This window comes from Hemitrygon akajei, chromosome 11 (genome assembly GCF_048418815.1).
Source record: "Hemitrygon akajei chromosome 11, sHemAka1.3, whole genome shotgun sequence".
In the NCBI taxonomy this organism is placed as follows: Eukaryota; Metazoa; Chordata; class Chondrichthyes; order Myliobatiformes; family Dasyatidae; genus Hemitrygon; species Hemitrygon akajei.
In genome coordinates this window covers 51,053,699-51,079,263 of record NC_133134.1, presented here as the reverse complement: position 1 = coordinate 51,079,263, position 25,565 = coordinate 51,053,699, and the positions used below count along the sequence as shown (strand labels likewise).

The 25,565-nt window shown below is 40.0% G+C and overlaps 1 protein-coding gene across 3 annotated transcripts in view; it reads right to left on the bottom strand.

Annotated features, from left to right (window-relative positions):
- ift70 (intraflagellar transport 70) overlaps window positions 1-25,565 on the bottom strand; it is a 93,794-nt gene that overhangs the window by 25,784 nt on the left and 42,445 nt on the right. For all 3 annotated transcript variants that reach the window (XM_073060833.1, XM_073060834.1, XM_073060835.1), the window contains exons 6-12: window positions 23,864-23,968; window positions 18,081-18,209; window positions 16,443-16,492; window positions 12,952-13,104; window positions 7,574-7,639; window positions 4,088-4,141; window positions 2,497-2,562 (exon numbers count right to left, since the gene is read on the bottom strand). In XM_073060833.1, coding sequence (XP_072916934.1) covers window positions 2,497-2,562; window positions 4,088-4,141; window positions 7,574-7,639; window positions 12,952-13,104; window positions 16,443-16,492; window positions 18,081-18,209; window positions 23,864-23,968 — 623 coding nt within the window. The remainder of the gene's footprint in view (window positions 1-2,496; window positions 2,563-4,087; window positions 4,142-7,573; window positions 7,640-12,951; window positions 13,105-16,442; window positions 16,493-18,080; window positions 18,210-23,863; window positions 23,969-25,565) is intronic.

The window sequence follows — 25,565 nt, the reverse complement described above, 5'->3', positions numbered from 1 at the left end:
AGACTCTGTGTCTATTTCCCGAAGAAATGCAGATGCAAAAAATCTATTTGAAAACTCCCCCATCTCCTTCAGCTCCATGTTTAGATTACCACTCTAACCTTCCAGAGGAACACATTTCTCCCTTGCTATCCTTTTGCTCTTAATATATCTGTAGAAGCCGTTACGATTGTCCATCACCTTGTCTGCTAGAGTAACATCATGCCTTCTTTTAGCCCTCCTGATTTCCTTCTTAAATGTTCTTTGCACTTCTTATACTCAAGTACCTCATTTGTTCCTACCAGCTCATACCTGCTAAGTACCTCTATTTTTTCATAACCAAGGCCTCAATATCTCTGGAAAAACAAAGTTCCCAAAAGCTATTATCCTTGTCTTTTATTCTGATAGGAACGTACAAACTCTGTACTCTGAAAATTTCACTTTTGAAGGCCTTCCCCTTTATCAAGTACACCTTTGCCAGAAAACAACCTATGCCAATCTACTCTTGCCAGATCCTTTCAGATCCATCAAAATTGGCCATTTTATAATTTAGAATCTTAACTCGCAGACCAGACCAATCCAATTCTTTTCCATAATATTCTTGAACTAATGGCATCATGATCATGAGATGCAAAGTGTTCCCCTACACAAACTTCTGACCCCTGGCCTGTCTCATTTCCCAAAAGGGAGGTCTAGTATTACACTCTTTCTAGTTGGGACTTCTATGTACGGATTAAGAAATTTTCCTGAACACATTTGACATACTCTGTACTATCCAGCCCTTTTGCAGTATTTGAGTTCCAGGCAATATGTGGAAAGTTAAAATCACCTGCTATCACAACCTCATGCTTCTGACAATAGTCTGTGATCTCTCTACAAATTTGCTCCTCTATATAGCGTGGAATGTTAGCTGGTCTATAATCCCATCAATACGGTCATAGCTTTCTTATTCCTCGTTCTATGCATAAAGCCTCAGTAAACTAGCTCTCCAGTGTGTCCTTTCTGAGCACTGCGGTGACATTTTCCCTGACTAGTAATGCCACCCCTCCCCCTTTAATCCTTCCCACTCTATCAAGTCTAAAACAAAGGAGCACCGGAACACTGAGCTGCCAGCCCTGCCCCTCTTGCATCCAAGTGTCACTTATGGCTACAATGGCATAATCCCATGTGCCGATCCATGCCCAACCACTGGGACTTTCCTTTGCTAGGTCATTTCCCCTAACAGCATCCAAAGTGATGTTGTTAAGGGGAACTGCCAGAGGGGTACTCTGCACTGGCTGCCTATCTCCCTTCCCTTCACCTGACGATCACCCAGCTTCCAGCGTCCTGTACCTTGGGTGTAACTATCTCCATCTACGTCCTGTCTATCAACCCCTCAACCTCCTGAATGATCTGGGGGGGGGGGGGGTTCATCCAGTTCCAGCTTCAGCTTCTTAACCTGGTCTGTTAGCTGGATGCACCTCCTTTAGGTGTAGTCATCAGGGATGCTGGAGATTTCCCTGTCTTCCCACATCCCACTGCTCTAAACCTGCAGTATGAAAGAAACGAAGAATAAATAACAAGAAAAACATCTATGGCCAACGTCTCTCCTCGATGAGCCAAAGCCTAAACTCCCTGCTCTAGCACTAACCCACTCACACAATGGCCGCTCTGCTTAAGCCTAACTTCTTTTTAATGGATCTTGCCAAATGCCTAATTGTGCAGAATCCAATGTCTCCTCAGAAATCGTAGTGTGCAAAATGCAGCGATTGTCCTTGCTTGCTTTTTTTAAACTCTGTCTCCCTGTATGGGAACTGTGGTGCGCAACATGGAGTATTCTGCAGTTCTTTTTTTAAAAGGTACATTCTTTTGGTTTTCTTTCTGCACAAAATTTTGATGAATGGCATATATGTGAGATATGGTAAGGGGAATGGGTCACTCGCACTACTTCAAGTGTAATACAATTCTCAATTGTACTTTGTAATGTGGCTTGGAAAACTGCATTTATTTTCTTGAAATTAAATTCAATCATAAATATTAGCATATATAAAAACAGCCTTGAGCTATTGGATCATACATCTAATATCTAGAAGAGTCCAAAAGCATAGCACTTTGTAGAATAATTTTGCAAAAGCTTGAAGCATTTAACCGTTGCAAATTCTATTCCCTCTAAACATCCCTCCCTACTTCTTCATCTTATATCGCTTGAAGCTATTGTCCACAATGATCTCTTTAGTAAAGCATTACTGTTATTTTTAACTGCAAAATCTATCGGTCCTAATGTATCAATTTAGAAAGAATAGTCATACTTCTCCAAGTTGCCCTGAAACAGAATGCTAATTACCAGCAATTATAGATTTGTTAGCAGTGTAGTAGTATCACACCAGACGAGCACCGATTTAATTATAGCAATTCTTTCAGCATAGTGATACCAATAAGCTATTCAGTTCTCATAATAAATATGATGGAACGAGGTTGTATATTCACATCCTCATCGGTATTTAATCTAAATTATAAACAATTATTTTTTAAATTTATTACCTGTTTTGTCAATTTCCGTAACTGTTCAGTGAGTTTACCAGCCATTTCGTCAAATTTTCTGAATGCCTATAAAGAAATAAGTAAACAAAATAAAGTTTTACTTTTTGAATAAGTTATTAATACAATTGTCTACAACATCAAATGTTCCCTCTGACCATCAAGAATTCTGCTGTGGCCTCATGCACAGAACTGTAGACCTCAAAACAGAATCCTGATTCTTCTGAATTGTTTCTATATTTTGCAAAATCATGGGATTTTTAAAATACATTTCAGAACTGCATTATCTTGGAAAGTACTGTTGCCACAGGTAGCCTCACTTGAATCACCTCTAATAATGAAATTACTAAGAGAAAACTCCAGACCACTCAGATAACTTACATTACAAAACTCTTACTGGCTAAACAGGCTTAATTGGAATTGGGATAATAGGGCAGTGAATGATGTGGAAAAGACAATGGATCAGATCTTGTGCCAAAAGAATTATGGAACAAACAATGTTTCTCAATGAAAGTGTGGTAAAGTCATTCTTCACAAACAAGGAAGTCCTAAACTTCTGGATACTTCTGACTGCTCTCTGCTTTCAACTCCTCTTTTAGTTCAGAGGTAAGTGGGTTGCTGCTGGCCTGCAGTGGTTTTCTGCTGGGTAGGTATGGGGGATGTACCCCAGTGACTGGCAGAGCTGTGGGATGGCACTGTATTATCTAGCTGCTCTGGGTATGCAGTGGTCTTCTTCCAAATAGATATTGGGAATTTCCGGCAATGGGAAAACTGAAGACAAGAAATAGCTTAACCAGGAGAAAATGTATATCAGCATGAACTGGGATGATGGAAGAGTAGACAGTGCATTTTAACATGCTGGCACTATTTTTCATACATTCAAGGTTATGGAGGGAGGCTTGTTGGCTTTGTGTTGGAATAATCAAAACTATTGCAAGATGAGGGTATCAACAGCAGATGTCAAGAGGGAAAATTTTGTTCATCCAATTTTATCTGTCAAACATACTCTGACAATTTTGATACAGTACTGGGTTCAAGAGAATGGAGGTGAGGTAAGGCATCATCAATATAATGTGCAAATTGGTGTTATATTCTCAAACACTGTTGCCAAGGAACAGTTAATTGATTCTATATAAGAAAGGGCCAAGTAATGATCACTGGCGTGCCAGGAATAATGTTATAAAAATGGGAGGATAAGCCAATGCATGTGACTATCTGGTCAAAATGCATAGACAATAACCTTAATAATAAAGAACTATGTTCTCACCCTATTTGTTTTTCTATCACATAAGAACAACTTTACTTGAAAAGCCACCAAAAGTTGTTAGTTTTAGTTAGCCATGTCATCTACATTGTTCTATTAATTCTTCTACTGCTCTTAATTCTTTGATTCTTTTTGAAGATGCTTTAATCCAACATCTTAAACAGTAGACATCTACCCAAGAGTATTTCAGGATTACAAACTAAGAAATCAGGTCTATTGTCCAGGTGCCTATTTATCCAGTGCCTAATGCATAAAAGTATTAAACGTAGTACATGTTTTACAATCAAAATGAGTACTTAAAATCATAAGAGATATAAACAAAAGTCTTACCTCTTCTGGTGCTGTCTGACAGGTTATCATGGCATCCAGGAACTCATACAAGTACTATAAAATATATATAAAAAATTATAAGTATACAGATGTGCTTAAAAAATTGTAATATAAAAACATAGCTGAAGAGATTGAGGAAACATTAGTAATGATCTTTCAAGAATCACTATATTCTGGAAAGATTCCAGAGGACTGGAAAATTGCAAATGTCACTCCACTCTTTTAGAAGGGAGGGAGGCAGAAGAAAGGAAATTATATATCAGTTAGCCTGACTTCAGTGGTTGGGATGAAGTTGGAGTTCATTATTAAGGAGCAACAAGATAAAATTGACCAAAGAAAGTCAGCTTGTTTTCCTTAAGGGGGAATCTTACCTGAAAAATCTGTTGGAATTATTTGAGGAAATAACAGGTAGGCTAGTCAGTGAATGTTGCTTACTTGGATTTTCAGAAGGCCTTTGACAAGATGTCACACATGATGCTGCTAATCAAGGTAAGAATGCATGGTATTAAAGGAAAGATAGTATCTTAGGAGATCGGCTGACTGACAGACAACAAAGACTGTGAATAAAGGGGGCCCTTTCTGGTTAGCTGCCATTGACTAGCGGTGTTCCACAGAAGTTGGTGTTGGGATCGCTTCTTTTCACATTATATATCAATGATTTGGATGATGGAACTGATGGCTTTGTGGCCAAGTTTGTAAATGATACAAAGATAGGTGGAGGAGCAGATAGTGTTGAGGAAGCAGGGAGTCTGCAGGACTTTGACAGATTGTGAGAATAGGCAAAGAAGTGGCAAATGGAATATAGTGTAGGGAAGTGTACAGTTATGCACTTTAGTAGAAGGAATAAATGTGCAGACTATTTTCTAAATGGAGAGAAAATTCAAAAATCTGAGATGCAAAAGGACTTGGGAGTCCTTGTGCAGGATTCCCTAAAGGTTAACTTCAGGTTGAGTCACTTATAAGGAAAGCAAATGTAATGTTAGCATTCATTCAAAAGGACTAGAATACACGTGCAAGGATGTAATGCTGAAGTTTTATAAGTCATTGGTTAGACTGAACTTAGAGTACTGTGAGCAGTGTTAGGCTCTTTATCTAAGAAAAGAAATGCTGGCATTGGAGAGGGTCCAGAGGAGGGTCACAAGAATGATTCAGGTAATGAAAGGGTTAACACGCAAGGAGCATTTGATGGCACTGTGCTTGCTGGAGCACTAAACTTGCTGGAGTTTAGAAGAATGAGCGGGGATCTAATTGAAATCTATTGAATATTAAAAGGCCTAGATAGAGTGGATGCTGAGAGGATGTTTCCTATAGAGGGTCCATGTCAAAGCTATGTTTAAAACAAGGTGAAGAATTGGTGTGTTAAGTACACCAGAAAAAATTACATATTTTTGGTTCTAAACTAGTAGATCAAAGGATGCAACTGAACTTACAAAACTAAAATTCTGCATGAGTAAAATAAACCTGAGTTGCTGGGTGAGGGAATTACACCCAAACACAGATCACCTAAATCACCTCACCTCACTCATCCTTCAGATCATCTGTGTTAAAATCCTCAATTGAACTACAAAGCAAATTAAATTTAATCATTAAGCATATATATTTGCATGGATTACAGTTCTACCGGCTGCATGATGCCAAGTGAATTTGGATTATTTTCACATGAAAGAAGAATGCATGACCACAGGCAACATATAGGTGTTATAGAATGAAAACAAAATTTCTCATTCTATGATAGCTGTACTTCGCCCGCTACAGCTGATCAGCTGGCAAATGAGCAAAAAGCAACTTCTATTTATTAAATATTATCATTCTAGACCAGAATATAGAACATACATGGAACATAGAAATTTACAGCACATTACAGGCCCTTCAGCCCACAATGTTCTGCTGACCATATAACCTACTCTAGAAACTGCCCAGAATTTCCCGCCCTCTATTTTTCTAGGCTCTATGAACCTATCTAAGAGTCTCTTAAAAGACCCTATTGTATCCGCCTCTACCACCCTTGTTGGCAGTGCATTCCATCCACCCACCACTCATCCCCCTTGTACCTACTTCCAAGCACCTTAAAACAATGCCCCTCGTGTTAGCCATTTCAGCCCTGGGAAAAAGCCTGACTATCAACACGATCAATGCCTCACATCATCTTGTACACCTCTATTAGGTCACCTCTCATCCTCCGTCGCTCCAAGGAGAAAAGGCCAAGTTCACTCAACCTATTCTCATAAGGCATGCTCTCCAATCCAGGTAACATCCTTGTAAATCTCCTCTACACTCTCTCTATAGTATCCACATCCTTCCTGAAATTAGGTGACCAGTACTGAACAGAGTACTCCAAGTGAGATCTAACATTCCCTTACAGCTCTTGAACTCAATCCCACAGTTGATGAATGCCAACACACCACACGCCTTAACAACACTGTCAATCTGCGCAGCAGCTTTGAGTGTCCTATTAACATGTACCCCAAGATCTCACTGATCCTCCACACTGCCAAGAGTCCTACCATTAATATTATATTCTGTCTTCAAATTTGACCTTACAAAATGAACCACTTCACACTTATCTGGGTGAACCCCATCTGCCACTTCTCAGTCCAGTTCTGCATCCTATTAATGTTACACTGCATCCTCTGACAACTCTCTAGACTATCCACAACACCTCCCATATACGTGCACAAAGGGCCTAAAATGGGAGCCACATGCCCACAAAGAATATTAGGAATTATGTCAGAATGCACTAGACCAGCTCCTGTGTCCTGAGCCGAGTTGTTACCAGGTGTTCAATGCTACAAAATTGTGAATGCAAGAGGGAGAAGGGGGGAGAAAGACAGCAGACTAGAAATTCATCTTTGGTCACTCTTGCTACAAGCCAGCGTGTAGTTGTTGCAGTATAATCCTCTATTACATTGAATTCACCAGTTTCTTTTCCTTAATGGTGGGAGCAGGTGGTAACTCAAAAAGAGGAAAAAAAACAGACCGTGGAGAAGGGAGTGAACAAATGAAGTACGTGCTTCTGTGTATGTATTTCCTGCAGCTTGTATGTATAGAATGTTGGATAAATGAGAATCTGTCCAAAATAAAATAAGGCATGCAGATTCCCTCACTATTTGCTCATATACAGCTTTGTCCGTGGCCACGATCTCAGTGATACTCTTTTCCATGATGGCCTTTACTATGATGCCCTCTGGGGTTCTGCAAATGTGATCCACATCTCCTTTCCTTTTCTGCTGTCTACTGATATGTATCCCCTTTTAGTTGAGAAAAGGAAAACTAAGTGCTTGTCATATAGAGTATGAAATCTTTTACAATGATCAATTCTTTTCGGTACAGATCTATGAATTCCTCTTGATCAGGGTTTACGTGGATGCATAATTCTTTTTTAAGCACTAAATCTTCATACTGAAATGCTGCTAATCTATACATAACAATAAATTTTTGTAAGTACAAGTAAACACATTGCCTCTTTGTGAAATTCACATATCTTACCGGTGTAAGAAACTTGTATGTAAGATGAGCATTTTCAGCCAAAACATCTGCAGCCAAGTCAAAATACTGAAAATGTAGAGCAAAATCGTTCATGAGTTTTGAGTTTTGCAAGTGGAATATTATTATAAATCTTTGTACAAGATGTAACCATACACAATAATATTTTAGTAATTTCTTCAGTATTTCTCATAAATTTAATTGATTTCATTTGGGCAATATAAATACCCTAAAATCAATGTATTATTTCTGTATAAAAACAGGCATTTCACTTGCAGTGTAACACTAAAAGCATAATTTCACACCAATAATGCATTAACTACTACTGTACATTTTGAATTCATGTATATATCTGCATAACCTTTCATTTCAAATTATGCATATTTTAACGGATCCTTAAAATTTCAAGACCGCAAAAACTAATTTAAGATTTAAGTTTGTTTGTGCTTCCAAGTCAACCATGTTTATCCAGTGAATCAATGATTGATCTTTCATATGAATTACTGTGCTGCATATGAAAATTCCAGTAAATATTTGAGGATGCCACAAACTCTTTTATAACTCTCTTGCCTTTGATAGATGGAAAATATGTCATTAATTTCATTTCACTGTATTAAAATTGGATAAAAACGTGAATTAATCAATACATAAAAGTAACAATATACTGCAGCACTTACATATCACTAATAAAACTACTTTTTAGCAAGTAACAGAATTTCATAATTCTTGGAAACTGATAGGAAATATGCCTGTTTCTCAACCATAAATAGATTAAAAAGCACTTCAACATTCTGGGAGGAGATCTGTATGGCTAAATGAAGTGCTGTAGTGCCTAGATGAATTCTCTACCCAGCTTGGTTGTGCATGATTGAAAAAAAGTAATGTGAATTTTTTGCTTCCTCACTGCTGAGAAAACTAGTACTGAACAGTCTCAAATCCAGTTTCACTCAGGATAATCCAACTTAATGTGATAATTTTAGGTATCCTGATCTTGTTCTGTTACAAATGGACATTAACACTCACAAAATGCTAGAGGAACAATCAACTCCTGTCACCCTTCGATCAATATATATTGAGTTTCACAATTGACAGTCAAGAATTTCACACAACTATGGGCCCAACAGAAGCCTTTTGAAATGCTGTTATTTAGTCAAGTTTCTCAATATCAGAATCAGGGTTATTATCACTGACGTGTGTTGTGAAATTTGTTGTTTTGCAGAAGCAGTACAGTGTAATAACTAAAAATAATATAAATTACAATAAGAATATAAATATAAATAAATCATACAAAACTAGAGCAAAATAGTGAGATAGTGTTCATATCACAAACAAGTGAAAATCTACAGACGCTGGAAATCCGAGCAACACACCAAGATGCTGGAGGAACTCAACCGGCCAGGGAGCATCTATGGAAAAAAATACAGCTGATGTTTCGGGCCAAAATCCTTCTGCAGGACTGGAGATAAAAAGCTGAGAGTAGGTGTGAAAGGTGGGGGAGGAGGAGGGGAGGGAGAAACACCAGGTGACAAGCAAAATCTGGAGGGTAAGGGATGAAGTAAAGAGCCGGGAAGTTTATTGGTGAAAGAGACAGAAGGTCATGGAAGAAAGAAAGAAAGGGGGGAGGGGCAATGGAGGAGCACCAGAGGGAGGCGATGGGCAGGCAAGGAGATAATATGAGAGAGGGACAAGGAGATGGGAAATGGTGAAGTGGGGGGGGGGGGGGGGGAAGAGAGGCATTACTGGAAGTTTGAGAAATCAATGTTCATGCCATCAGGTGGGAACCTACCCAAACGGAATATAAGGTTTTTTTCCTCCAACCTAAGTGTGGCCTTATCCCGACAGTGGAGGAGACTATGGATGGATATATTGGAATGGGAATGGGAAGTGGAATTGAAATGTGTGGCCACTGGGAGATCCTGCTTGTTCTGGTGGACGGAACGTAGAGGCTTGGCAAAGCGGTCTCCCAATCTACGTTGGGTCTCACTGATATACAAGAGGCCACACTGGGAGCACCAAACACAGTATATGACCCCAACAGACTTACAGGTGAAGCATAGAAGGGTGGGTTGGCAAGTTTGTAGACGACACAAAGGTTGGTAAAGTTGTAGATAGTGTAGAGGATTGTCGAAGATTGCAGAGAGACATTGATAGGATGCAGAAGTGGGCTGAGAAGTGGCAGATGGAGTTCAACCCAGAGAAGTGTGAGGTGGTACACTTTGGAAGGACAAACTCCAAGGCAGAGTACAAAGTAAATGGCAGGATACTTGGTAGTGTGGAGGAGCAGAGGGATCTGGGGGTGCATGTCCACAGATCCCTGAAAGTTGCCTCACAGGTTGATAGGGTAGTTAAGAAAGCTTATGGGGTGTTAGCTTTCATAAGTCGAGGGATAGAATTTAAGAGTCGCGAGGTAATGATGCAGCTCTATAAAACTCTGGTTAGGCCACACTTGGAGTACTGTGTCCAGTTCTGGTCGCCTCACTATAGGAAGGATGTGGAATCATTGGAAAGGGTACAGAGGAGATTTACCAGGATGCTGCCTGGTTTAGAGAGTATGGATTACGATCAGAGATTAAGGGAGCTAGGGCTTTACTCTTTGGAGAGGAGGAGGATGAGAGGAGACATGATAGAGGTGTACAAGATATTAAGAGGAATAGATAGAGTGGACAGCCAGCGCCACTTCTTCAGGGCACGACTGCTCATACAAGAGGACATAGCTTTAAGGTAAGGGGTGGAAAGTTCAAGGGGGATATCAGAGGAAGGTTTTTTACTCAGAGAGTGGTTGGTGTGTGGAATGCACTGCCTGAGTCAGTGGTGGAGGCAGATACACTAGTGAAATTTAAGAGACTACTAGATAGGTATATGGAGGAATTTAAGGTGGGGCTGGTTATATGGGAGCCAGGGTTTAAGGGTTGACACAACATTGTGGGCTGAAGGGCCTGTACTGTGCTGTACCATTCTATGTTCTATATGTCACCTCACCTGGAAGGACTGTTCAGGGCCCTGAATGGTAGTGAGGGAGGAGGTGTAGGGGCAGGTGTTGCACTTGTTCTGCTTGCAAGGATAAGTGCCAGGATGGAGATCAATTGAGAGGCACAAATGGACAAGGGAGTCGCGTAGGGAGTGATCCCTGTAGAAAGCAGAAAGTGGGAGTTAAGGAAAGGTGTGTTTGGTGGTGGGATCCAGTTGGACGTGGCAGGAGCTTTGGAGAATTATGTGCTGGACACGGAGATACGTGTTCATGGACTGTTCAAAAATCTGATGGCAGAGGGGAAAAAACTTTACTTAAATCGTGAGTGTGCTTCTTCAGGCTCCTGTGCCTCATCATTAATAGTAATAATGAGAAGAAGTCATGTCCTGGAAGGAGAGGGCCCTCCACGATGTATGCTGCCTTCTTGAGGCGTCCTATCTGGGTATGTCCAGTATGTTCTCGAAGGGATACACTTATCCAGACAGGGCTTGATGAAGTCAGTTACAAATGTGGCATATTCATTCAGATCCGAAGATGAATTGCTGAATATAGTCCAGTCTACAGATTCAAAACAGCCATGTCAGCCTTCCTCTACCTCCCATGACTACCCTTCTATGGTCTGCAAAAGTGGTGCTGCAGTTCTCAGTCTCTGTCAGTATGCTGGGAGTAGAAGTACAATCAGGTGATTGCATTTGCCAAGTGGGGGCGTGGGATAAAAGGTAAGCATTCTTGATACTGGTGCAACAGTGGTCAAGCGTGTTGACTATTCTGGTTTCACAGGTAACATGCTGGTGGTAGCTGCTCAGAGACTTCTTCAAGCCGCCCTGGTTGAAATCCCGCACAATGATCAGGATGGCATCAGGGTGCGCTGTGTCATGACTACTGATCGTGGTGCTCATCTGCTCTCAGTGCCAGCCTGACATTGACCTGAGGTGGAAAGTACTCTGTGATCTGGATGACAGCAGAAAATACCCGTGGCAGATAGAAGGGATGATTCTTGACTGCCTGATGTTCTAGGACCGCCATGTCTGAGTTAATCATAAAGCAAACACTACCACCTCTGCCTTAACCTGACTCTGCTGTCTGATCCATAAAGTGGAAGATGAAGCCCTCACTGTGTTCAGAGTGTTGGGGTGAGCCATGTCTCTATGAAGCAAAGAATGCTGCAGTCCTTGATGTCCCTCTGTACTGCAATCTTGCACTGGTGTCTTCCATTTTATTTTTCGGAGACTGTACATTATCAAGGAGGATGATAGGGAGTAGTGGCCCCGCAGTTCAGTGATACCTGTAGCCCAGCCCCACAGCTGCACTTTGTTAAAGGGAAACTGCACCCACTACCTGGGTGGTATGCAGTCCAGAGTCTGCCAGTCTTGAAGATTGATTTTTTAAATGTCTTGAGAGAATGTTGTTTACTGAAGTACCCATAACTGTGACTGTAGATTTCAGCTGTAGTAGCCAAAAAGGGAATATTTGGTAATTTCCTTCAGAGATGCATACAAAGTACCGCCAATCTCCGGCATCATCTAATATGCTTCACAATCTTTTAGGTTTCTTATCTGATCAAAACACCATTGTCACCTTAATTTTCTAAGGTACTTACTAATATTTCAAGTAGTGCTTCTGTCTATAGCATCACCCAGGGCTGGGAACTGAAGTGGTCATCCAGCTCCTGGGTCCATTCAACTAAATTGTGACTGATCTGTATCTCAAAATCATTTAGTAGCATTGGTTCCATCATTTAATACATTTATCTTTCAATCTCTATTTTGAATATGAATGCTGAAACCTGGCATCAAAAACCTTTTGTGGGAGAATTTATGTGATTAAACAATTTCACTCACTTAACTGGAGGAAAAGGTCTATTGCTATATACAAACCATTTGACACAAGTGGTGAAAACCAATTACAAACCAGTATTGTTACAAATTCAGCATGGCTTCAGTTTTGCTACATTTCTACTGTCAAGTGTTTGCTAGAAGACAATTTAGATAACATTTATATCTGCTATGCTAGTGACCTCAAAAATGTACTCTTCCTATATTTATAGTAATCAGCTTAAGTTTATAGAAGTACTCATTCACATCATCTTTAATGATGTTTAGGGTTGAGACCCCTCACCTGGACTGGTTTGAACTTTCACTGTTCATTTCCCTCCACAGATGCTGTCTGACACACTGTGTTCCTACAGCAGAATCTTTTCTGCTCTAGATTCATGGATAGGAGGGGTTTAGAGGGATGTATGTTAATTGTGGCAAAGTTGGGCTAAATGGCTTGTTTCTGTGCTGCGTGAATCTATGACTCTATAACTCTATTCCAGCATCTGCAGTCCTTTGTGTCTCTTCTACAAGTAAGATGTTTAAAGCAGAAATACTTATTTTTAAAAGATGAAATAAAAACCTGCACATAAACATACTTCATATTTGCAGTATAAAAGAAGTAGGTTGCCAAAGGTTTCTGGTGGAAAAGGGTTCTGTTGGAGTAAGAATTGAAGTTTTTCAAAACCTTCGGTTGGCTTAGAGTCCATGTTCATCAGGGCTTGGTTATGAAGAGTGACTGGGTCAAGTTCCTGTAAGAAAGTTTAATAAATTGATACAGATGTAATTAACCTCACTTAATATACGTGACAAATTTCTAACAAAGAAAGCTTTAGTAAAAATTCAAGTTCCTTCTTGCACTTCAACATATTTTAAACATTTCTAGATTACATTAGTTTTCTCACCCTTAGCTGGCTACAAAACCTTCCAATTCAACTTTCTCATTTAAAAATTTGCCATGGCTCAATTATTCTTTCACTTCAATCTCCTTAATCTATCACCACAGGCCTTGTTTCCACTAATTTTATATCATACTCTACATTCTTCCATGCTGCTAGCTCCATTGGTTTTGTCATGCTATTTCTATATGCAGATATTGTACAATGCCTAGCAGATCTCCTGGCCCATTCCCTCTTCGGTGTATGTTTTACATAAATGTCAGTTCTTTTCCTGTCAGTCAAATCTTTGTAATTTTCCTGAAATAAATAATTTATTCACAGCTCTATAGTTGGTCTCCCATGACTACATAGGTTCTATTATGAAAGGAAGGTTAAAAGGGATAGGGCAAGAAAACTGGAAGAGAGAAATTTGGCAAATGTCAGGGGAAGGAAAAGGAGTAAATGAGAACATCGAGTAATGTGCTTTATTCTGATGAGGTACAGAGATGAAAAAGTAAAAAGCTTGGGGGGAAACAGAGTACAAATACTGAGGCATAAAAATGAAGGGTTGGAGCAAGAGTGCAGGATGATTGCAGACATAAATGGAAAAGGGGAGATGTAGCCAAATGCCAGCAGATTTAGAATTGTAGAGTAGAACTTCAAAAGAACATCAGGTGAACATTTAAGATGGAACAAACTCATCCACACAAGACAAAAGCACAAAACAATGGGAAAATGTGAAAAATTTGGAAGAGCTGAAACAGAAATGTATGGTACACCAATGGTGCTTTCCAAAGAGTTTCCATGTTAATGTCTTCCAACATTTCCATTACTTGACACCTCACTGTATTATATTGTCAATATAACAGATGGGGTTATCTCAGCAACTTTGTAGGTGAAGCTTGTCCCAGCTTATGCATATGATTTTTATCTCTCTATGGGCCAAGACTTTATCATTCAGGTCCAGAGCATAATAGCCAGCAGATTTGGCCTTCTGGATCAGAACCAGGCAATACAAAATTCAACCAGTATATGAAGTTACTGGATCTCACATACAAAACAGGTCAAGCACTTTCTCTTTACCCAACCTTCTCCAGAAGCTTGCAGATATCATTGGACCTGTACCCGGCTAACAAAAAGGGGAGAAATGTGTCTACTCTCGCCTCCTTGGATCAAATCATCTCTACAGGATAGCCAGTTGTTGTATTCCAAAGGAAATCCAAATTTTCATTTAACACTTACAAAATTACTGTTATGGTTTGAAAATTTAACATTTATTTTGATAAGTTCAAACAAGTGGAATTAATTATTTGGACTATTACTTGGCAAGCTGTCTTTACTTTCAAGGCTGTTAAGTTTACCTTATTTGTGAAAGGTAACAAGCAAAACCATTGCATTGCAATCAAAGTAATACAAAAGAGTTTTTAGCAAATTATACATAAAGGAATAGAAACATAGAAACATAGAAAATAGGTGCAGGAGTAGGCCATTCGGCCATTCGAGCCTGCACCACCATTCAGTATGATCATGGCTGATCATCCAACTCAGAACCCTGTACCTGCTTTCTCTCCATACCCCCTGATCCCTTTAGCCACAAGGGCCATATCTAATTTCCTCATAAATATAGCCAATGAACCAGCCTCAACTGTTTCCTGTGGCAGAGAATTCCACAGATTCACCACTCTCTGTGTGAAGAAATTTTTCCTCATCTCGGTCCTAAAAGGCTTCCCCTTTATCCTTAAACTGTGACCCCTCGTTCTGGACTTCCCCAACATCGGAAACAATCTTCCTGCATCTAGCCTGTCCGATCCCTTTAGAATTTTATACGTTTCAATAAGATCCCCCCTCAATCTTCTAAATTCCAGTGAGTATAAGCCTAGTCGATCCAGTCTTCCTTCATATGAAAGTCCTGCCATCCCAGGAATCAATCTGGTGAACCTTCTCTGTACTCCCTCTATGGCAAGAATGTCTTTCCTCAGATTAGGGGACCAAAACTGCACACAATATTCTAGGTGCGGTCTCACCAAGGCCTTGTACAACTGCAGTAGAACCTCCCTGCTCCTGTACTCAAATCCTTTTGCTATGAATGCCAACATACCATTTGCCTTTTTCACCGCCTGCTGTACCCCTGCATGCCCACCTTCAATGACACCCAGGTCTCGTTGCATCTCCTCTTTTCCTAATCGGCCACCGTTCAGATAATAATCTGTTTCCCCGTTCTTGCAACCAAAGTGGATAACCTCACAGTTATCCACATTAAATTGCATCTGCCATGAATTTGCCCACTCACCTAACCTATCCAAGTCACCCTGCATCCTCTTAGCATCCTCCTCACAGCTAACACCGCTGCCCAGCTTCATGTCATCTGCAAACTTGGAGAAGCTGCATTTAATTCCCTCGTCTAAATCATTAATATATATTGTAAACAACTGGGGTCCCAGCACTGAGCCTTGTGGTACCCCACTAGTCACTGCCTGCCATTCTGAAAAGGTCCCGTTTACTCCCACTCTTTGCTTCCTGTCTGCCAACCAATTCTCTATCCACATCAATACCATACCCCCAATACCATGTGCTTTAAGTTTGCACACTAATCTCCTGTGTGGGATCTTGTCAAAAGCCTTTTGAAAATCTAAATATACCACCCACTGGCTCTCCCCTATCCACTCTACTAGTTATATCGTCAAAAAGTTCTACAAGATTCTATAAGATTTAGTTTTGGTTAATTGCTTGGGTCAAATTTTAAAAGTTTATTCAAAAAAAAATTGCAGTTTTTATCATGCTAAGATATACATGACTAAAAAGTGACATTTTAAACAATTATGACATTAAACACAAGGTGGATCTTCCTAATGGCTTTATAGTCCAGAACCAAAATGGTTACAGCATTAGGATAATGGGAATATCGTTTATATCAGGAGAAATTTTTTCGCGGGCATTGAAAATGTGCAATTTACTATCACAGAAGGAGATGGAGGAGATGGTATTAAATGCATTCACAAATTATATATTTATTAATGCTAAAGGGATCAGAAGTTGAAAACAGGGTGTTAAGGCGATGAATTCATTGAATGGTAGAACATGCCTGAAAGGCTGAATAGCCTATATCTGCTCATACTTTCTTGTATCTGGTTTACTGGGAAATTATTATAATATATTCATTCACTTGATTACTGGCAAAATTGTGAATCTTTATTGATTAGCAAGAAACTTACCTCTTCAGATCGTGGTGGCATATCTGTCAATGCCTCTTGTGCTGCTTCAACTGTTAAAAAACAAAAGGACAACAAAAACATTAACATCCATAATACTTAGCCATTACAACAATATTCTCCTAAGTCAAATTAAACAGTAATATAATAGAGAAATCTATAAAACAAAGAAAATCATTGGAACAGACACAATATACCCAAGAGAATATAGTTTCTCTTATTTGACTATAAGAATTATAAACAGCAAAGACCCACAATTTCTTCACAGCTGTACCCAAATCACCACTGTAACCTAGAAATTTGTGTTTGAAATCCTTAACATGCAATGGAGGCTTTAGCGGGTGAAATCTTGACATATGGTATGGTATGTCGAAGGAAGTGCGGGTTAAGATAACAAGTAAATGACAGTCAATATCATGAAAGGAATATAATATGAATTGTCAGCAAACCTGCAATACTGTTTTGAAAACCTATGTAAAATTCATCATGGCTGATAAGGAAATATAGGACGTTCTTACATTGCAGCAATGTTCCCAATATAGAAAAACTGATAATCCAGCATGCTCAGGACTTCCAGTATGCTACATTTACGAATTTCTCCTGAGCTCTTTTGTTTTCTAGGTTGTTACACAGTATTATAATAATTTCCCAGTGAACCAGGTAAGTTTAAAGGGCGTGAGGGAAAAGGGACCTGGTCAGTTGAAAGACAGTATGGAAACCGGGACACTGGCAAGTCAGAAGAGGGTGGCAAATGAGAATGACAAACCATCTGGATTTCTGAATAGCTGGTGGTGAATTATTAGTGTTTTGCTATGTCTTGTCAACAGTCCAAACTTAGTTTTAAATGAATTACATGGGTAGCTCAGCACAGATTCAGGCCTGTATAACAAAATACAATGGGTACTAGAAAGTCCATTTTTAAATGTGGAGCAGTGATGCTTAAAAACCTCCACCCCCACCCCACCCCACCACCCCGCCTCCTGGAGGTAAAATGCCCAAACAAAGCAAAAACAGCTGACAATGGATATTATTAAATTCCATTCCAAGAAAATCCATTTTCAATTGAATTTAGCTGAATTAAGTAGCCACATTAGAAGATGGAATTTCCAGAGGCACATCCTTTACAGTTTTAAATAGAGATTCTATTATCTATCCCACTGCTAATAACTGGTTTCCTGGATTTGTACTTTCCTCACTCTGTCCTGTTCTAAATACAAGAATGATATTAACTTCTTGTCAGTTCATTGGTGTCATACATCTCCTTTATATTATTTTATAGTAAACAGATATAATTGATCTGGACCAGAACTATCCAAATTTTGAAATAAATCAATTTATTTTCCCTAATAGTGGAGTTAAATTTCTTCGTGATTTGTAATTCAGATTCATCTTTCTTTGTATGAAATTGTTAGGTTATTCACACACTGTTAAATGGTGTGTGCATTAAATACCTGTTGTTTTCTCAGCAAGTTCATGGCCACGATACTCAGTGGTATAATTTATAGTAATGATTGTTTGCTGTCAAAGATGAGTTATCACTCCCCATCTTAAAAAATGCCTTCTTAACTTGCATAATTTGACACTCAGAAAAAGACGGCCCCAGAAAGCATAAAGCATCTCCACTTTGTATTTCACACTTACAGTTCTTAAGCTGATATTCAATGGCTGCTTTCAGATTAAAAGCTTCAATCAATGCAGTTTCATGGAGCACCAATGTGTTTCCAACACTTCTTACATCAATCCCTTCGGTTGTCATTCCAACACTGAGCTCTAAGGAAGAAAGAAATGGTAATTATATCAAAAAAAGAAACTAATCTCACAGAATGATACCATTCAGCACACTGCATTCATGCTGCATTTAAAGGTAGATATTTGGTTTATTCATACATGCAAGCTCTTCATTTGTTGTCTTATGTTGCTATTATTCAAATATTCATCCAGGTGCATTTGAAATGTGATGACGGTTACTGCCTCCAACCTTTTATACTGAGCCCTTCTACTCTTTGGGTCAAAACAATTTTCCTCAACTCCCCTCTAATACTACTTTATATCTATGCCTGGCAGTTATTGACCTCTCTACCATGAGGCATAATTCAGGCAAATATCACAGAAATACCATAATTAATGGCAAGTAAAATATTTATGGCCTTGAAACACAAAGTGTGGTTAGGGCAGGACGTCATGGGCCACCTGTGAATGAATGAGCACCACATCTTTCCATGAATAAAAATCTGTTAATCCTGGACACAGATCCAAGACTGAATGACAATGGGCAGATGGGGTGGATGCAAAATGGTGGGCAAGGGTTAGACAAGAAGGGAGAAATAGATCTAATTGACCTTGCACTTTGGGAGTTGTGGGGCAACATGGGATCAAATATTCTGTCCTGGGTTGGGAAGAGGGAGAAAACTGTGCATTAGTTTAGGGGTGTATAATAGAGACATGGGGAGGAAGCTCAGAAGTGGCCAAGACAGTTAATTGTAATGTGGTAAGTTGGCAAGTCGAACAAGAAAGGGTGGGGTGCAGGTAGAAGACTGGAATCGTGTCCTCATTGAGCAACAACATTTCCGGAGGTAAACAGGACTGGGTAGATCAACCCAAAGGATGAGAGTAGCCCAATCCAGCTCTGTGCTTGGAAGACTTTCCTCTTCTGGGAGTGCACATGATGGATGGGTTGAAATCCATATGGCTCCAAGTTCCCTCACAATGTTCCAAAACTAATAACGTGGAGGATGATGTTCTCTTGTGCATTCCAGACATGGAAATTACATTTGCTTTCCTTTATATGATCTCCACTGCAGACTGGCTGTGGTATATATTATTGTCCATAGTTATCATGTTTTGTTTTGTTTGTTGTCGATACATCCTCTCTCTTTAGTTTTAGCAACTACTTTACATTTTTGTTCAGTATCTTTGTTTCCCAACCATGTTTGTAGCACAATTCCTCAACTTCAAGTCATTTTGTCTTCTCTCCTAGAGAACAGCAGAGCACAACAGAGAAACAGGCCCTTCAGCCCATGTAGTCAATGCTGAACCATTAATCTGCTTAAACATTTTCTTCGTCAGTTTAACGGGGTCACGACTGCGCAAGCACATGTAAGTCGGACTGTGAGGCAGCAGGAGTATTTAAAGAGAACAGTTTGTGGAAATTGGTAATTTTCTTCAGCAGTTTAACAGGGGCACAACTGCGCAAGTGCGTGTAAGTCGAACTATGAGGCAGCGGGAGTATTTAAGGAGAGAGAGCAGTTAGACGGAGTGGGCGACGGAGTAGAGGGGGACAGAGAAAGCTTTGTCTCAAGAGGCTTCGGCGAGCAGAGGCTGAGGACGAGCTTCACTCCAAGTGAGGTAAGGCCGGGTAAGTTCTTTTAAAAGGAGAACGTTTCAAAATTGAGGCAACGTATTGGGTAGGTCATGACAGCTGAGATCGGCCCCATGGTTTGTTCATCCTGCAGCATGTGGGAAATCAGGGATACTTCCAGTGTCCCTGATGACTATGTGTGCAGGAAGTGTGTCCAACTGCAGCTTCTGGCAGACCGCATTGAGCGGCTGGAGCTGCGATTGGATTCATACTGGAGCATCCGCGATGCTGAGAAAGTCGTGAATAGCATGTTCAGTGAGTTGGCCATACCGCAGGTAAAGGCTACACAGGCAGAAAGGGAAGGGGTGGCCACTAGACAGCGTAATAATAGGCAGGTAGTGCAGAAGTCCCCTGAGGTCATCTCCCTCCTAAACAGATATACTGTTTTGGATACTGTTAGGGGAGATGTCTCATCAGGGGAAGGCAGCAGCCGCCGAGTTCATGGTACCATGGGTGGCTCTGCGGCACAGGAGGGAAAGAAAAGGAGTGGGAGAGTTATAGTGATAGGGGATTCGATTGTAAGGGGAATAGATAGGCGTTTCTGTGGCCGCAAACGAGACCCCAGGATGGTATGTTGCCTCCTTGGTGCAAGGGTCAAGGATGTCTCTGAGCGGCTGCAGGACACTCTGGAGTGGGAGGGTGAACAGCCAGTGGTTGTGGTGCACATAGGTACCAATGATACAGGTAAAAAATGGGATGAGGTCCCTACAAGATGAATTTAGTGAGTTAGGAGATAAACTAAAAAGTAGGACCACAAAGGTAATAATCTCTGGATTACTACCAGTGCCACGTGCTAGTCAGAGTAGAAATAGGAGGATATTTCAGATGAATATGTGGCTTGAAAAATGGTGCAAGGGGGAGGGATTCAAATTTCTGGGGCATTGGAACCAGTTCTGGGGGAGGTGGGACTAGTACAAACAGGACGGTCTGCACCTGGGCTGGACTGGAACCAATGTCCTAGGGGGAGTGTTTGCTACTGCTGTTCAGGAGGATTTAAACTAATGCGGCAGGGGGATGGGAACAAGTGCAGAGAGACAGAGGGGTGTAAAATGAGGGTAGAAGCAAAAAGTAGTAAGGTGAAAAGTAGAAGTGGCAGGCAAGCAAATTCAGGGCAAAAATCAAAAAGGGCCACTTTTTAACATAATTGTATAAGGGCTAAGATTGTTATAAAAACAAGCCTGAAGGCTTTGTGTGTCAATGCGAGGAGCATTTGTAACAAGGTGGATGAACTGAATGTGCAGATAGTTATTAATGAATATGATATAGTTGGGATCACAGAGACATGGCTCCAGGGTGACCAAGGATGGGAGCTCGACATCCAGGGATATTCAATATTCAGGAGGGATAGACAGGAAAGAAAAAGAGGTGGGGTAGCATTGCTGGTTAGAGAGGAGATTAACACAATAGAAAGGAAGGACATTAGCCTGGAGGATGTGGAATCGATATGGGTAGAGCTGTATAACACTAAGGGGCAGAAAACGCTGGTGGGAGTTGTGTACAGGCCACCTAACAGTAGTAGTGAGGTTGGGGATGGCATTAAACAGGAAATTAGAAATGTGTGCAATAAAGGAACAGTAGTTATAATGGGTGACTTCAATCTACATATAGATTGGGTGAACCAAATTGGTAAGGGTGCTGAGGAAGAGGATTTCTTGGAATGTATGCGGGATGGTTTTCTGAACCAACATGTCGAGGAACCAACTAGAGAGCAGGCCATTCTAGATTGGGTATTGAGCAATGAGGAAGGGTTAGTTAGCAATCTTGTCGTGCGAGGCCCCTTGGGTAAGAGTGACCATAATATGGTGGAATTCTTCATTAAGATGGAGAGTGACATAGTTAATTCAGAAACAAAGGTTCTGAACTTAAAGAAGGGTAACTTTGAAGGTATGAGACGTGAATTAGCTAAGATAGACTGGCAAATGATATTTAAAGGGTTGACGGTGAATATGCAATGGCAAGTATTTAAAGATCGCATGGATGAACTACAACAATTGTTTATCCCAGTTTGGCAAAAGAATAAACCAGGGAAGGTAGTGCACCCGTGGCTGACAAGGGAAATTAGGGATAGTATCAAGTCCAAGGAAGAAACATACAAATTAGCCAGAAAAAGCGGCACACCTGAGGACTGGGAGAAATTCAGAGTCCAGCAGAGGAGGACAAAGGGCTTAATTAGGAAAGGGGAAAAAGATTATGAGAGAAAGTTGGCAGGGAACATAAAAACTGACCGTAAAAGCTTTTATAGATATGTGAAAAGAAAAAGATTGGTTAAGACAAATGTAGGTCCCTTACAGTCAGAAACAGGAGGAATGGAGGGAAATACATGTTAGTAGGGAAGTGGTGCTAGGTAAATTGAAGGGATTAAAGGCAGATAAATCCCCAGGGCCAGATGGTCTGCATCCCAGAGTGCTTAAGGAAGTAGCCCAGGAAATAGTGGATGCATTAGTGATCATTTTTCAAAACTCCTTAGATTCTGGATTAGTTCCTGAGGATTGGAGGGTGGCTAATGTAACCCCACTTTTTAAAAAAAGAGGGAGAAAAAAACCCGGGGAATTACAGACCAGTTAGCCTGACATCGGTGGTGGGGAAAATGCTACAGTCGGTTATCAAAGATGTGATAACAGCACATTTGGAAAGAGGTGAAATCATTGGACAAAGTCAGCACGGATTTGTGAAAGGAAAATCATGTCTGATGAATCTTATAGAATTTTTTGAAGATGTAACTAGTAGAGTGGAAAGGGGAGAGCCAGTGGATGTGGTATATTTGGACTTTCAAAAGGCTTTTGACAAGGTCCCACACAGGAGATTAGTGCGCAAACTTAAAGCACATGGTATTGGGGGTATGGTATTGATGTGGATAGAGAAGTGGTTGGCAGACAGGAAGCAAAGAGTGGGAGTAAACGGAACCTTTTCAGAATGGCAGGCAGTGACTACTGGGGTACCTCAAGGCTCAGTGCTGGGACCCCAGTTGTTTACAATATATATTAATGATTTCGATGAGGTAATTAAATGCAGCATCTCCAAGTCTGCGGATGACACGAAGCTGGGCAGCGGTGTTAGCTGTGAGGAGGATGCTAAGAGGATGCAGGGTGACTTGGATAGGTTAGGTGAGTGGGCAAATTCATGGCAGATGCAATTTAATGTGGATAAATGTGACGTTATCCACTTTGGTTGCAAGAACAGGAAAACAGATTATTATCTGAATGGTGGCCGATTAGGAAAAGGGGAGGTGCAACGAGACCTGGGTGTCATTGTACACTAGTTATTGAAAGTGGGCACGCAGGTACAGCAGGTGGTGAAAAAGGCAAATGGTATGTTGGCATTCATAGTAAAAGGATTCGAGTACAGGAGCAGGGAGGTTCTACTGCAGTTGTACAAGGCCTTGGTGAGACCGCACCTAGAGTATTGTGTGCAGTTTTGGTCCCCTAATCTGAGGAAAGACATTCTTGCCAAGGAGGGAGTACAAAGAAGGTTCACCAGATTGATTCCTGGGACGGCAGGACTTTCATATGAAGAAAGACTGGATCGACTAGGCTTATAATTGCTGGAATTTAGAAGATTCTTGCAATCACTGTTTTGCTTTATGAAATCTGTTGTGCCAAAAGCTTTCTTTAGAATCCTATCTACCCGTGATGCCATTTTCAAGGAATTATACATCTGTATTCCCAAATTTCTCTGTTCTACCACACTTCTCAATGTCCTACTGTTTACCGTGTAAGTCTTACCTTGGTTTGTCCTGCTAAAGGACACGACCTTGTACTGCAATTTATTATCATATATCATTTATTTTTGGCCTGTTAATTGTGGAACTCTTCACAATGAAATGAGTGTTGTATTCAGGCGCTCATTTATCTGCTTTATCAAAAAACTTGGTCCTCTTCTTCCTGACGTATTGATAAGTCAAGCCTCCATCCCATGCTGTCAACTATCCATATCTACGTATATACTCAGTTAGCATATGGCTTAGGTAGCGATCCAAAGACTACTATTCTTATGGTCTTTTTTTCAGTTTATTATATTAATCATGTAATTTTTAAAATAAATACAAAAATCATATTAATCAATTTACCTGGGTGTTCCCTGATTCCACGCTCTATTATTTCGGCAATATACTTCAGAGCAGGTGCATATTGTTTCATGCTGTAATAACACAGAGCGATGTTGTAGGTCAAATCTAAAGGAAAGCACAAGGAATAGATGATATTTTAAATAAAACTGCAACTTACTTTAAACAAAAATAGATGCACAAAATCCCAACTGATATTCACATTCAGTGCTATATTTTCACTGTTTTTTTAAATGTGAGAATTCTGTAAAAGTAGGAAGTTATTTGACAAAAAATATCCCTAATTTTACTTTGAAGTTTGCACACAGACTTCAAATTGACCTTTGAAAACTCCCAATTAACTGTTTCAGTGGAAGTTCTTCATCCTTGATCTTCCTTTGACTAAGTAATATGTTTACATGTGCTTTGGAATGGCTTGGCTACCACATACATCTAAATACTGTCTGAGACAGGACTATAATGAGAGGCCAACAGACAGTTTTTTTGTATTTATTATCATCAAACCTCTCATGGTTTTGCACACTTTGCCAAGTTTCTTAATCTTCTCTGTTCTCAGTAGACCAACTCTACCTTTTTTCTAGTCCTATGTAGTCTGACCACTATAACACAAGAAAATCTTGATCACTTAATTTTATATTTGACAAAAGCCACATTTTGACCTAACAGCTAATTCTTTAGAAGTCAGTCACTGTGCAGTAATCTGTAAGCTATTGAATGCTGTGGTCTTGACCTTGTCTAATTCCGGATGATATTATTAATACACCTTTCTTGCTTAAAAGAATCAGAGGTATAATGAGGATAAATTTACTTAAAAATGCATCAAGCTGTTGTGCAATGGAATATGCTGCATAAACAGATAGTGAAACAGATTCATCATTCAAAAGAGAATGTCTAAAGGATTAGAACAGGAGAATATCTGTAACAACATTAAAGAGTAGAGCAGGTAGTGTAGGCTGAATGGGATCTTTTTTTTGCTATATTATTCAATAATACATCTATTTTTATTACACTAAATAAGCACTACATTTTGCCCTATTGCCAAATGAATGATGCAAAAAAATCTTTACATTGCAGCATAATTTCTTTAAGAAATTCCTATTGTGGTTTATTCCCATCTAAAAGCATTAGAAACTCTTTGCTTATACACAGACAACAGGTTGCCGACTCTAATTCTGTATGGGCTTCTAGAGAAATGAGATAAAATGGGTGGGGGGAGATGAGAGAGATGGGACAAAGAAATTAGGATTGAAATTAAAGGATGCATTGTTGGGTAACATGGCTCTTACATTACAGAATAGCAGAATCGGGCACTGTGCTGCCAATGGGCACTAACACAATGATCATCATGGTTAATCACTGATGCAATACATTGCCAATAGAGACGTTTGTCAGTTCTTTGTCAGTGCTGCTTTCCCACCAAAGGTGCAGCACTTATACATCAATGTGGTAAGTCAATTAGAGTAAAAATAATGTCTGTGATACAGTCCTCATGATTGAGAAAGGGAATTACCAGCTCATAACATTTGATTCAATTGCATTATCCCTTAGAAACTCCTCTTTCCACAATAAAATGCAGAGAGAAATTATAGTAGCATTAGTGTAAATCACAACTGGTTCAATCACCCAATTCGCAAGATTTCAGCCAGGCATTGGCACGTCCTTAAAAACATAGGTAACATGCTTTTTGTGTATGATTTATACATGA